Source organism: Myxocyprinus asiaticus, chromosome 2 (assembly GCF_019703515.2).
Source record: "Myxocyprinus asiaticus isolate MX2 ecotype Aquarium Trade chromosome 2, UBuf_Myxa_2, whole genome shotgun sequence".
NCBI lineage: Eukaryota > Metazoa > Chordata > Actinopteri > Cypriniformes > Catostomidae > Myxocyprinus > Myxocyprinus asiaticus.
The window spans coordinates 20,853,460-20,869,155 of NC_059345.1; the positions used below are offsets into that span (position 1 = coordinate 20,853,460).

General features: G+C 39.1%; 1 protein-coding gene across 8 annotated transcripts in view; it reads left to right on the plus strand.

Moving 5' to 3' along the window:
• Window positions 1-8,615, plus strand: part of LOC127453728 (calpain-5-like) — a 39,147-nt gene extending 30,532 nt beyond the window's left edge. For 7 of the 8 annotated variants that reach the window (XM_051720395.1, XM_051720387.1, XM_051720429.1 and 4 more), the window contains 5 exons: window positions 421-543; window positions 1,139-1,335; window positions 1,618-1,736; window positions 3,260-3,396; window positions 3,570-8,615. In XM_051720395.1, coding sequence (XP_051576355.1) covers window positions 421-543; window positions 1,139-1,335; window positions 1,618-1,736; window positions 3,260-3,396; window positions 3,570-3,734 — 741 coding nt within the window. In that variant the 3' untranslated portion in view covers window positions 3,735-8,615. The remainder of the gene's footprint in view (window positions 1-420; window positions 544-1,138; window positions 1,336-1,617; window positions 1,737-3,259; window positions 3,397-3,569) is intronic. The other variant, XM_051720411.1, reaches the window with a different exon arrangement.
• Window positions 8,616-15,696: the final 7,081 nt, after the last annotated feature.

Consider the following 15,696-nt stretch of genomic DNA (forward strand, 5'->3'; position numbering starts at 1 on the left):
GCAAAAAAGTCATCCATAAGACTCCAGTGGTTTAATCAATGTCTTCTGAAGCAGTCCAGTTGTTTTTGGATGAGAACAGACCAAAATATAACTCCTTATTCTTTGTACATGTTGCCATTGCAGTTTTTAGGCACAATCGTGAATCCAAGCTCAATTACACTTCCTAGTGCTTGATGCATGTGCAGAGGGCTAGATGGCACTATAGGATTGCTAAGGAGACTGCTGTCAGAAATTGCTTTAAGATGTAGAAGTGTATCCTTGTGGTATTTTGGTTTGGGACACTTCAAATTCTATAACAGGTGGACATCCTTCTGTCTTTAATCCATTGCTCTTTTTCTCTAGCACTCTTAACCATATATCACATATTGCACATTCAGATGATTTATCCTGCATCGCTTTCACTCTCTTCTTCTTTCTTAGTTCATTTTTGAAGTTGTTGGAGATGGGGATGAGGTGTTGATATGTCTGCAGCAGGAGGACAAAAGGATGAAAAGGCGGGAGGGTAGAGGGGATAACCTACCAATTGGCTTTGAGGTTCTAAGGGTAAGTGACGTAGTAACTGATCACTGCAACTTATCACGTCACACAGTGCAGTTATGACATCTACAATTTTGCTAAAGCTGGGGAAAGCTGACTTGATAGCTTTTGTGTGTTTATCTTTATAAACAAGGACAATGACTTTGTGAATCTATTTTTTAAGACATTATTAGATTCTCTTTTTGGCTCTGTTTAAAGGAATAGTACATTCAAAAGTTCACCCTGAAGCATTGTATGGCTTCAGGACACTTGATATATAGTGCATGAGTCAGGGTTCTCCTAACTTGACAGACCAGAGTCAATATTCACTTGCATTACATGGTAAATTTACCCTTTGTCTGCAAAATAAAAACATATTTGTTCCACTGAAGAAAGAGGGTCATACGGGTTTGTGGCGACATGAAGGTGAGTAAATGTAGGGTTAGCTATAAATAGGTGAAATATATTGCCCTTATGTGGAATTTATGTTTTTTATTACTAAGAAATGGAAAAGGAATGTTAAAGTTCCATTTTAAACTAAATGTCAGTCTATCTCTGGACTTCCCTGAATTTACACTTGTTCAAATGTTCTTTTCTTTCCCTCTGTTGTTCCTTCTTTCAGGTGGAGGTGAATCGTGTGTGTCGGGTGCAGTGTTTATGTGAGCAGGCTGCTAGCTCAGTGTATATGGACTCCCGTAGCGTCACCCTGCGGGTGACCCTTGGTCCTGGTCGATACGTCATCCTCCCCACCACTTTCCAGCCTGGTGCCACTGGACAGTTCCTTCTGCGATTTTTCTCACACTCACATGTGTGCCTCAGGTAGGGACAGGAGATTGGGCCACTGCTAGTTACAGTACCTCTGACTGTTTTGTATCTAGACAAACAATCAATTATTAAGCATAAAGTCAAGCTATTACCTGGTAGTTTTAAATGCAATAAAAATTGTACCAAAATTTTAAATGTGTTGTATCCAAGCTTGTTTATGATGTATACTATGGTGGCTGATTAAAATGATCAGGATGCACGTGTTTAAATTCACCCACATTTTCATTCAATCTGCTTCCTTTTTTTTTTTTTTTTTTTTTGGTCCTCTTTCCTCAGAGAGTTGAAGGAAGAGCTACCTGCTTTTTCTGTGTGGCAGTGTTGTGTTGCTGAGCCCAGTGCGGTAACTACAGTCCATCTGCTCAGGGCCTCTGGCCTCAGTCTGCCCAAACAGTCAGGTTTAAACTCACCACTTCATAATTTCAATTCAGCCTATCTCATGCAATGTTCGGTGTATTCATGACTTACAGGGACAACTGCTACTAGCTGTTAAGGTAATACACCACCAAGCAGACCTGTGATCTTTGTAAACTTATAGGGGTGAATTAACTAAACAGCTGCACCACTTTTGCATGGCATTTCAGAGCAAAAACCTTATTCACTAACCACCCGCTATCTAGTATAAGCAGACGACGTCAGTGTTGAAATAGCGCTGCGTTTTGAGTATCTAAATTAAGTAACTGTAATTCCTTTCTATGCAAACATGCCTCCTTTCTGTGTAAATTAGGCTCATTATAGATTGTGCTTCATTCAAAAACTCTGTGCAATTTGACCTGCGCAATAAACATTGGGCTTTTACCGTCCGAGGAAAACAGGCAACAAACTGCATTTTATTAAAAAGAGATGCTTGTGTACATTTCATATTGATCATGCAAGCAATAATTTAATAAATAATTATCAAATGGTGGAGCAGAGTGTTTTCACCTGGCTTATATCCAGATGTGGATGAAGTCAAGCACACCTTTGAAATGTTCAAGAGATGATTGAGGTGTCTGGATCAAAGTAGTGAAGAGATGTTGTACAGCACACAGAACCAGACCGCAAGATCGGACCTGCACAGTGCAAATTGTGTTCGGCGCAGATTTTGTGGGTGCATTTGCAGCATTGCCTGATCTGCATAATTTCATCAGTGAATCAGGTGCTAAACCAGCACAGACAGCTCGTGCAAATAAGCGTGCATTTACCTCATTTATTGTGAATTTCCCACACAATGTTTGGGCCAGCTCTTTTTAAGACTGAATATTTTGTGTTAGCAAACCAGTTTTAACTGTTAGGATATCACAAGCTTTTGTTATAATTAGTAACATTATATTAACAACAGAGCTTACTGATCTTAGAAGTATATTTAAACAATGAATGTTTAAATTTACTGAGGTGTTCCTCAGAAATGAAAAATATGCCATTAATTTCTCACCACCATGTCTTTCCAAACCCATATGACTTTCTTTCTTAGATGGAACACAAATGGAAATATTTCGAAGAATGTTTATACTGCTCTTTTCCATACAGTGAAAACACACATTGACCAGAGGCTTTCAAGCTCCTAAAAGGACAAAAAGCAGCATAAACTACCAATGAAGTAGTCCATATGACTTCTGCTTTATTTTCCGAGTCTACTGAATCTATATGATACCTTTGTGTGAGAAACACATCTGAAATTTGAGTCATTATTTACTGAAAATGTCCTGCATATTTTTTGAATGTGAGAATTTGCCTTTGATTCTTTTATAGTTATTTATCTGTGTTTATAATGAAACAAACCATTGCAGAGGATTTAATGCATTGGCCTAAGGGTTATGGCTCTTCCAGTGTGCCACTCTGCTTTGCATAGCTGTTAGCAAATATGTATTCTTTCGTGGAATGCAACTGGCACTGTTACAGTTGACTGTGCCTTCAACTCTCATCTTCCTTTCTATATCAGCTCCTGATGTTTATGCTGTCATTCGGTGTGAGGAGGACTCTGTCAGGACTCGAGTTTTCCAAAAAGACGGAAATCCGGAATTTAATATCAAGGCCATATTTTACAGCAGGAACCAAAAATCAAAAATATCTATTGAGGTTAGAGGCTACTGCACAATATTTTGTGAAGGTGTTCATTTGGCACTGTTTCCTCTGTCCTGTTATAATAGTGAAATATGAAAAAAAAAAAAAAAGAAAATAAATGCAGCCATGACCACTATTATGTTTGCATTAATGTGGCGGAGAGTAACTGTGTGTTTGTTCATGTGTAGCTGTGGAGAAGAGGCTTGCTGTTGGATTCCTTCCTGGGAAGAGCACATTTTCAGACAGGAGGTAATGAACGGGAAAGGAACAGAGTGATTGATTTGCAGGGTGGCCAATCACACGGATGTGTTTTTGTAGAAACCTCCTCAAGTCAGTGCCTGACTGACCTGTGACTGACTGGTGTGTTCAAAGTAATGATCGATGATGACAATGCTGGACTAAACAAGAAAACAAATTATCTGCCATTCCTTGAAGAGAGTTTCACAGGTAGAATTTCACCAAAGAACATAGCCATTAACTTATTACAGGGAAAATCCCCCTGGGGCAACCTTGGGTCATGTGTCTTGCTCAAGGGTACAGTGGTAATGGCTCATCATTGCACATTTTATGTGGTGGAATTCAAGTGGGTATTAAACCAGCAACCTTTTGGTTACCAGCCAAGAGCCTTTAGCACTACACTACACCACCCAAAAATATCATAGACAAGGTGTCAAAAAACTAGTCATATGGCATAATACTCCTTTAGATTTGTCATTTACTTGATTTAAAATTTTTTTTTTAAAAAAGCAGTCAGAGTATAATCATTCTCATAATGTTCTATAATTATATTTCCTGAAAGAATTTGCAAGAATTTCTTGAATTATTTTACCAGTGATAATGTTATTGATGTAGAAGTGATTTTCTATACAATCTATGACAAAATATTTTGTTCAATCCATGATTACTAAATATAAAATTCCAACACTAATTCATTATATGTTATTCAGTTTGATGATTTGACTGTTAAATTATGGTTTAGACACATCTCTCAGTGATTTATTAAGGGTGCTATCTACAAACCTTATGGAAGAGGAAGCCTTTACAATCTCTAGAAATGTGAATCTGAGTTTTGTACTGATCAGAACAGTAATACAGTAATTGTCTATGGTGTTTTTGAACACAGACCTTCAAAAACAACAATGAAAAACAAAGTAAATGTTTTATTCTTGTGCTATATTTAAAGGGGTCATGTCATTATTTTTTTTTTCCTCACAATGTTAGAAATGTTGGTCCTCCTCGATCGTTTCGCAGCTTAAATAAGGGACAGTCGGCAACCTTATTAGCATATACTTAACCATTGTCTTTCACTGCATTCCATGCTACGTATTCTTTTTACATAAAATAATTTAATCTCAGATCAGTATTTTGTGAGCAATTTTTTTTTTGGGTAAGTAAACGTGAAATAAGCACGATTCTCTCCATGTTGGAGTGCTCAACATACATTTACATAACAAACAAACTCAGACAAATGAAACATTAGAATTGAACATGTTACTCATCAGCGTTACTGTTATGTACCATACAGCTGCCACTGCTCCATCTTTCAATACAAGTTTCATTGAAAAGCCATATTGGTTCTCAAAAGGATCTATAGAGAGTGTGCCAAAAAACCAGGAAGCTACACTGAGCTAGCAGCCTGCTCACATAAACACTGCACCCGACACACACAAGAAAAGAACATTTGAACAAGTGTAAATTCAGGGAAGTCCAGAGATAAGACTGACATTTTTTTTCCACAACCAGGAACACGACAACATCTGGGGACCATATTTAACATTTTAATCTTTTAGTTGATTAAAGGGGTCATGACACACTTATATATATATATATATATATTAGTTTTCTTTTCTTCCCTGTGGTCTTCTGATAATGTTAGTAAAGTTTTTTTGTACCAAAACAGTCATAATTTATGAATGTATGATCTTTTTGCACCCTGTCTCTGGCCCTCTGTCTGAAATGCTTTGTTTTAAGTAGGCACTTAGGCCAAAACACAATGTGAAAATGGCCACTGTTATGATTGACTAACATCATGCAGCCCCTCGAATACAGCCATGTTTGAAACTCAATCAGAAGAGAATGAACAAGCTCCACAACATTATAAAACTACAATTCAGGGTTTACACATAATGGAGATCCAACATATTGCATCCAAATATATTATTGCAAGAACAACAGCACCACATACTATCAAACAGACATGCCATTTGAAATATTTAATTAAACTGTTTACTTATGGTTTTGCAATCAGGTCCAGGTGTTTTTAACTGCCCCATCCTTCAGTAACGGTTCCTTTGTAAAGCTTGAATCGCATTGAGTCTTTCACAAGCAATCCACGCTGAAATACGATGAAGACTCATCCACATGACACACATATATTGTCCAAAGCACGGTTTGAACTAGACCCACACACATCCAGTATTATCCTGCACTGAAATGCACATCACCAGAAATGCATCAAAACGGTCAAAGACGTCCATCTAGTGCATATGTACATAGATCAACAATAAAAAAAGTAGTGCAGATGTGCTCGAGGACGCGTTTGTGCTCAAAACAGCAAGTAGCAGCAGCTGAATGAGAAAGAATTGTTTCCTTTTCAGAGTTTTAACTTGACACTGCAGATTTTATAAGCGGCCCGAGATACATGACAATGGTCAAAGATGTCTGTGTAGTGCATGTTTAAATACAAAAATTATTCAAAATAGTACAGCTGGGTCCCCTTTGGTGTTCAGGAATAGTTAAGCCACATGAGGCCCGTTTGTCCTGCTCTCTCAGAGTATGAACGGAAAGCCAGTTGGCGGGGCCAAGGGTGTGATGTAAAGTGAGCGTTGATGTTTTTTTTGCTGTAGAGAGCGTCATGAATTACTGGGCCCCCTACTGATGTAGGGTAGTCGCTGAAGCTAAGAACGAGGCATTTTTGCAGCTTGGTTTCAATGAATGCTTTTATTGCACTGGGGATTAAGTTTTGAGATCTGAAATGTACAGTATGTTTTTATAGTAGAATGACCTCTTATGTCAAAATATAATGGTAAATTTGATTCCTCATGACATGAGCCCTTTAAATGTTATGTTCATTATGAAATCACAATGTGGCCGATTTCAAAATGAGTTGTTTTTGCAGGTTGGAAATAAATGCTCTTTTTGGACTGGAGATTAACTTTTGAGTTCTGAAACTTACAATATGTTTTTAATGACAAAATAACAAGAAAAAATGCATTTCTCATGACATGACCCTTTTAGGTTTAAGTGATGTAAATGTCATCACTCTATAAAAATAAAAATAAAAGTTATCAAAAAGGATTTAATCCAGCCACACACCCTGATACATAATATTCTGTAGCAAATTACTTTAGAACTTTATTCACCAAGTCTAAGGTGTACAGGGGATTTTTCTTTGTGCATATGAAAACACAATGTTTATCATTAACTTTGTACATCTCCCTGGGAGCCGACATGTTTCGGTGACGCACCCGCATCTTTGCGAAATTGGAGTTGAGGATTTTTGCACAAGTTTCCATGTTGGAAGAAAACAAAAGACACTTGTCCAGATAGCACATACTTGAAAACACTCATGACTGATAAATTGTTCGCATGATTGGAGAACTGATCTTCTAGAGCGATGTTTCTGAATCCTTTCCTGGAGTACTACTAGCACTACACATTTTCCATGTCTCCTTTATCTAACACAGCTGATTCTACTGATTAGCTAATTATTAGAGTGCTTCATGATCTGAAATGAGTGTGTCAAATAAGGGAGACATCCAAAATGTGTACGGTTAGTGGTACTCCAGGAAAGGATTGAGAAACACTGTTCTAGAGAGTACCCCCACCACTTTTAAACACAGATCCTCCTGAATTACAATGAACACAACAATGCCAGTTCTATGACTCTTTATTCTGGACAATAACCAATTTTCTAGACTCCAAATTAGTCATGAGACATCCTCTCTGATCAGTATTCTGCAAACAGCAACTAAAAAAAAAACACTTCAAAAATTTGACATTTCCTGTACCACATGACTATCGTCATTGTTCAAGACACAGAGATTGAACAGGCTGGATCTGAACTGTTGAACTTTTCTTTAGGAAGACAAATTAATGCTCATAACTTCAAATGTACAAATGAACTTTTCAGTACAAATGTATCTCAGGACATCTCATCTGAATCCAGGAACATTTCACACAAAGTCACAGTACTTCGCTGAGTTAACCCTCAAAATGTACACAATACCTAGATTTGCTAGGTAATTCTGAAAATGACTTTGACCTCGGATCACCTTTATAACTGAAAAATTAATGATTATAGCTTGCTGTACTTTTTAAAATGTGTAGTGATTTGTAATCACTTATAACTGACAAATCGATGATTATAATCTTTATTCTTGTGTTATTCATGTCATTTTTACTAAGAATGGTAACTATTCAGGATAAAACACCATGTTTACCATCGTTGAAATTCTTTCTGCTTTTCAGGAATGTTTATGTTAATTAATTTGATATATTCTGTAGCTTCCAAGATATAAAATGTATGGTTAAAACATACCATTTTGAGCAGGAATTTTTAAGAATCCTTTACACAAAAGTTTGTAAATCAACTTTGAAAAGAACAGACAAATTGACCATGTGACTCTGAAAAGCCACCTCTGATTGGCTTAGAGCCTCTTTGGGGTGTGAACAAACCAAATGGGTTAAAAAGGCCAGCTTGAACAACCCCCAGTGAAGTTGGAGTTCTGAGTTCTCTCCTTCGGCTTCTCCATGCTCCACTTCATCGGCACACTTACCCTCAAGCCTTGTAGCCTCCGTGCAATGTAGAAGTCTAGGAAGGCTCGGAGTAAAGCTCAGAGGAAGCCCTTCCCAGTGCTATGACACACACGTGATGATCCTCCCTGCAGAAGGCCTCGCTTCAAAGCTCTCATCCATCGACGCAACAGACAACTATACACTATCTTAACAGATATCCAAAACATCGACGGAACCACCCGAACTTTCTACAAAGAGCCAAAGAACCAAGCAACGCAAGGAAATGCAACGACACGCAAGTACATCTCCAGACTTTTGCTGAAAGCGCTGGCGTCTTATTTAAATGCTTTGGTAATCTGATTGCACATAGATTTAGACTCAAGAAATATCGATGGCTCTTAAGGCATAGTCTACGGACTCCATAAAGTTTGTTTTCTCGGTATAGATAATTTCCATCCAAGTCACTTTCACTTTATTCACCAACCTGTTTCATGTTTGTATGTGTTAGATTCATTTTTGTTTAGACTAGCAATAAAGTCTTGTTTGTATTCAAAGATAATTTGACTGTGGTATATTTTGATAATCTCATCACTTGATTTTTTCAAAAGATCTGACCCTAAAGCTATACCTAAAATGTGATATTTTCGATAAGCCATGAGAATAATATTACTCCAGTAAGTGAATTAATCAATCCCTTATTAAAGCTAATTCCTTACAATAAAAATTGTGAGTGGATACGTGACGTATTACGATTTTAATGGTGGAGAATTTTATTCAGACAACTAATCTAATTGTCCATCTTTTTTATAATGTTTGTCAAACATGACTATTCCATTATAAATAGGCATACGGACAATTTAATATTCATTCCTAACACACATACTCTTCCCATACAGAAGTCAGGCATTCGTGTATTTTTCCAGTAAGAACTTGGAAATTCTGATTTGAATGGAATGCAGCAATAGACAGAGGTACAAACACAATTTAACTAGACAAACTGAATTGACGTTGTCAGGTAACAAGAGGTGCAAAAAGTAACAATGTGCTACTGAATTGGTTATTGGCCATGAAAGCCAGTATATTTACCTAGCTAAAAATAACATTAGGCATTTAGGATAAATTGTTTCACTTTCAAAATACTTGCTAGACCTTTGCTGGGATTTCCTCATGTCATTCTTTTGCCTAAAGAACCGTTTGTTCAACATGGTGACATAAAGTGTGTTTGATGGGTTTATGTCACCTCGCGCGACCCTTAGTTTCTTTTGACCATGTGACTAGCTTTGTTGTGCTAAGTAGCATTAAGGCATGTCCTGCTTTTTTCATTGAACGGCTCATTATCATCACGTATATATTTGACTTGAATGCTGACGCGGAAGTGGCAGCGGAAGTGGTAGCCCTCATGTAAAGCCCTCCTCGTGTGAAGACCTACTTGTGTAAAGACCAGTGAGTCTACCTGTGCGAGTCCACCGAGCAAGGACACCGACGAGGCGCCACTCAACATAGCACTTAAGTATCTTGTTATTGTATCTCTTATTATTTTCCTTCTATATACTAATATGTCTACTTCACGAATAACACATTCCTTCAAGCACATCCCTGTTATCTGTTACAAACCGTTTACACGATATCGATGCAAGACCAAAATCAACCCACACAACCTACGGCCACTTTGCACTTCAGCACCTGCTCCGCTCTCTTTCTCAGTGGGACTCTGGAACTGCCAGTCAGCTGTGAACAAAGCTGACTTCATTCCAGCCTTTGCCACGCAGTCCACCCTCAGCATCCTGGCACTGACAGAAACATGGATACGTCCAGAGGATACAGTAACACCTGCTGCTCTCTCCAACAACTTCTCCTTCTCTCACACCCCTCGACACACCGGTAGGGGCAGGGGAACAGGTTTGCTCATTCATAACAACTGGACTTTTTCAATACACTCTTCACTATGTAACAATACTAGTTTTGAATTCCATGCTATTACTACAATGCAACCCACAAAAATACACGTTGTTGTCATCTATCGCCCTCCAGGTCAGCTGACAAACTTTCTTGAGGAGTTGGATGTCCTGCTGTCCTCCTTGCCAGAGGATGGTAGGCCACTTGTGGTTCTTGGTGATTTCAACATACACCAAGACAATCCCCAGGTCACTGAATTGAATACTCTCCTGGCCTCATTTGACTTGGAAAAACTACACACCACAGCAACTCACAGATCGGGCAACCAGCTGGACCTCATCTTTACACGTAACTGTACCAACTAAAATATTCTTGTTACTCCTTTACATGTCTCTGATCACTGCTTTGTTCAATTCAACATGACCCTCCCATCTACATTAAAACAGACTCCACCATTGGTTTCCTTTCGCCATAACCTCCGTTCCCTCTCACCCTCTCGCCTTTCCACTGCTGTCTTTACATCTCTTCCTACACAAAATGTATTTACCACGCTTAAATGTAAACACTGCCACAGACACACTAAGCTCTACTTTAACAACCTGTATAGACAACATCTGTCCTATCTCCTCTAGGCCAGCACGTGCTACACCACCCAGCCCCTGGCTGTCTGATGTCCTTCGTGAACATTGGACTGACCTCAGGGCAGCTGAGTGGAGATGGCGGAAATCTAAAGATCCAGCAGATCTAGGTAAATATCAGTCCCTGCTTGCAACTTTTTCAGATAATGTTAAATCTGCAAAAACCTCCTATTACCAGAACAAGATCAACAGCACAGACACTCGCAGCTTGTTTAGAACATTCAACACACTTCTCTGCCCTCCCCCTCCACCGCCTGACACATCACTGACAGCAGATGTCTTTGCCACATTTTTTATTAATAAGGTTACAACCATCAGCAATACGTTCTCAGCACCACACCTTGTCAAACACCTGTCTCCTGTATGCAACTCTTCTGTCTCTATGTTCTCTCCTCTGACTGACACTGAGGTCTCTAAACTCCTCCTCTCCAACCACCCCACCACCTGTTCCCTTGACCCCATTCCTTCTCACCTTCTCCAGGCCATTTCTCCATCCATCCTACCTGCACTCACACACATAATTAAGACGGGCGAAAGCTGAATCAAGATCATCAGCCCTGATTCTGCTGGACCTTTCTGCAGCCTTTGACACAGTCAACCATCAGATCTTACTCTCTACCCTCTCCTCGCTGGGCATCACAGGAACTGTGCTTGACTGGTTTAATTCCTATCTCTCAGGTAGGTCCTTCAATGTAGCCTGGAGAGGTGAGGTATCCAAGCCACATCAGCTACTTACTGGGGTACCTCAGGGATCAGTACTTGGGCCACTTCTCTTCTCTTCTCTATATACACAACATCACTGGGACCCATCATTCAGGCACATGGTTTCTCTTACCAATGCTACGCTGATGACACGCAACTCTACTTGTCTTTCCAGCCCAACAACACCACAGTGACTGCTCGAATTTCTGCCTGCCTGGCGGACATCTCGGCCTGGATGAAGGAGCACCACCTGCAACTCAACCCAGCCAAGACTGAACTCCTTGTCTTTCCAGCCAACCTTGCTGTTGAACACAACATAATCCGCAGCTGGGTGCAACTACAGTAACGCCGTCCAAATCGGTCAGAAATCTAGGGGTAACCATCGACAACAGACTAAATTTCACAGACCACATCTCAAAGACCGCAAGATCATGTAGATTTACACTCTATAATATCAGGAAGGTAAGACCCTTCCTCTCTGAACATGCCACACAACTGCTTGTCCAGTCACTTGTCATAACTAGACTGGACTACTGTAACGCTCTCATTGCAGGCCTCCCTACATGTGCAACTAGACCCCTCCAAATGATCCAGAATGCAGCAGCACGTCTGGTCTTTAATGAACCAAAGAGAGCACATGTTACACCACTCCTTGTCTCTCTCCACTGGCTACCGGTTGATGCACGTATCAAATTCAAGGCTCTGATGCTGGCATACAGAACAGTCATTGGGTCTGCTCCAGCATACCTAAAATCATTTATGCAGAGCTACGCGCCCACTAGAAGCCTGCGGTCGGCTAAGGAATGTTGCCTTGTTGTACCAACACAAAGAGGCACCAAAACACTTTCCCGGACTTTCAGCTTCATCGTACCACGTTGGTGGAACGACCTTCCCAACTCCATCCGTGAAGCTGACTCACTCCCTGTCTTCAAAAAACGACTAAAAACACATCTTTTCCATGAGCACTTAACCAGTCATTAAAAAAAAAAAAAAAAAAATTCTGTTGCACTTTATTCTGTTTTGAATACTATTATGATGCTAGTGATACTTTGTAATACAGCACTTTTCATACCACTGTCTCCTAAGATGATTCGCTTATGTTTTCCTCTCTTGTAAGTCGCTTTGGATAAAAGCCAAATGAATAAATGTAAATGTAAATGAGTAAAAACAGGGGGGGAAGCACATGTCACTTCCTTTTTTATCTTTCCAATCTAAAAAAAAACAAAAACAAAAAAAAGTTTTACTCAGCGCTATACTAACTGGCACTATTGTGACCAACTGACCTGTTGTGGCACCTATGTATTATCATGGGGGTGCAAATTAAACCCTCTATGGGTAACAGAACAGATCTAGCAAACTGTAATAACATGACTTGTTCCAGACCATTTGCATAATATATTATGTGACACTACAATTCCAATAATTAAAAGGAGTTTGAAAAAATTGCAATAACACCTAGAAGATGGGTCAGTATAGATTCCCAGTGTGCAGTCCCTAAGAGCATAAGCTAACAAGTCAGATGTTAAACTGGAGGCTAGCTGTCAGACAATGTGTGGACTAGGGTGTTAAAGTAGCTTGCAAATATGCATTGGTTTTGGTTGACATCATGATGATGTCTGATAGGTGTAGTGCAAATTGTTGTACAGGTGCATCTCAATAAATTAGAATGTCGTGGAAAAGTTCATTTATTTCAGTAACTCAGCTCAAATTGTGAAACTCGTGTATTAAATAAATTCAATGCACACAGACTGAAGTAGTTTAAGTCTTTGGTTCTTTTAATTGTGATGATTTTGGCTCACATTTAACAAAAACCCACCAATTCACTATCTCAAAAAATTAGAATAGTTTGACATGCCAATCAGCTAATCAACTCAAAACACCTGCAAAGGTTTCCTGAGCCTTCAAAATGGTCTCTCAGTTTGGTTCACTAGGCTACACAATCATGGGGAAGACTGCTGATCTGACAGTTGTCCAGAAGACAATCATTGACACCCTTCACAAGGAGGGTAAGCCACAAACATTCATTGCCAAAGAAGCTGGCTGTTCACAGAGTGCTGTATCCAAGCATGTTAACAGAAAGTTGAGTGGAAGGAAAAAGTGTGGAAGAAAAAGATGCACAACCAATCGAGAGAACCGCAGCCTTATGATTGTCCAGCAAAATCGATTCAAGAATTTGGGTGAACTTCACAAGGAATGGACTGAGGCTGGGGTCAAGGCATCAAGAGCCACCACACACAGACGTGTCAAGGAATTTGGCTACAGTATTCCTCTTGTTAAGCCACTCCTGAACCACAGACAACGTCAGAGGCGTCTTACCTGGGCTAAGGAGAAGAAGAACTGGACTGTTGCCCAGTGTTCCAAAGTCCTCTTTTCAGATGAGAGCAAGTTTTGTATTTCATTTGGAAACCAAGGTCCTAGAGTCTGAAGGAAGGGTGGAGAAGCTCATAGCCCAAGTTGCTTGAAGTCCAGTGTTAAGTTTCCACAGTCTGTGATGATTTGGGGTGCAATGTCATCTGCTGGTGTTGGTCCATTGTGTTTTTTGAAAACCAAAGTCACTGCACCCGTTTACCAAGAAAGTTTGGAGCACTTTATGCTTCCTTCTGCTGACCAGCTTTTTAAAGATGCTGATTTCATTTTCCAGCAGGATTTGGCACCTGCCCACACTGTCAAAAGCACCAAAAGTTGGTTAAATGACCATGGTGTTGGTGTGCTTGACTGGCCAGCAAACTCACCAGACCTGAACCCCATAGAGAATCTATGGGGTATTGTCAAGAGGAAAATGAGAAACAAGAGACCAAAAAATGCAGATGAGCTGAAGGCCACTGTCAAAGAAACCTGGGCTTCCATACCACCACAGCAGTGCCACAAACTGATCACCTCCATGCCACGCCGAATTGAGGCAGTAATTAAAGCAAAAGGAGCCCCTACCAAGTATTGAGTACATATACAGTAAATGAACATACTTTCCTGAAGGCCAACAATTCACTAAAAAAATTTTTTTTATTGGTCTTATGATGTATTCTAATTTTTTGAGATAGTGAATTGGTGGGTTTTTGTTAAATGTGAGCCAAAATCATCACAATTAAAAGAACCAAAGACTTAAACTACTTCAGTCTGTGTGCATTGAATTTATTTAATACACAAGTTTCATAATTTGAGTTGAATTACTGAAATAAATGAACTTTTCCACGACATTCTAATTTATTGAGATGCACCTGTATTTTCTCCTGTTTCATCCATTTATAGGTTGATTTTTCTGAAAGTGTAAACACTGTGTGGCACAATCAGAGCATTCCTCTGTTTGTTAGAGCCTCTAGCCAGACAGCAACAACTCAACCAATTGTGTGAGTTTGGGGTGGGACTGAGTAAACAATGTTTATTTTTGACAGCTGTTATAATGGCAATGTGAATGATCACAAACTGAAAAATTAAGAGATCATGAAACAAAACAGAAGCCATACCTCACTAAATGTCAAACAATTCATCATGTGTTATAACTAAGTGGGCTATTTTCCTTTGGAGCACAAATCTATTTTAAAAGTTAATCAAATCATCTCTGTAATTCAAAATTATGATTTATATTGTATAGTCAAATCAGAAATCCTATTACAAAAATAAATAAATAAAATACAAAAACAAACTGAAAAATTGATGTTAATGTATAACAAACATTTTAGAACTGGATCAATTCTGTATCACAAAAAAAATAAATAAAAATAAATAAAAATAAAAATACATTGATCCAGTCCCCATATCTGCTAGTCAAACATGAAAATGAAAAGGTTCTGTTAATTTTAGCAAACAGAATGTACCTGTAACGTTGGTGTCCAAGGAGTGGAAGAGAGGAGATGCAGGAGTGGAATTTTTAATCCTTTAATCACAAACGCTGGAGTGGAACAAACGTTAAATCTTAACATCAAAACTTAACACAATGTAACACTTCATGGACTGACAAATGATGAACAAAACTAGAGGGTATACTGTATATACACAGGGAAACTAATGAAGGAATGGAAGGCAGGTGCGGATGATGATGAACAGATGGAAGTGATTAGGGCAGTGAACTATGGGAGATGTTGTCCGGTGGAAAACTTCAAAATACGAGTCCTTGAAGCAAATGAGGGAGACAGACTGTGACAGTACCAAGGCTAATGAAGAACCAGTAGTTAAAACCACTGATTTATGTGGGTTGTAAATTCCTTCCAAAGCACCTGCCAAACCTATGCAGATATTTGATCTACTGTCAATAAATCAGGCTTATTGAACTCTGTCCAATATTACATCATGCTTGTGATAATGTTTGCACAAAAACTGGTTGGTCTTGAAACATAACTTGTTTCTA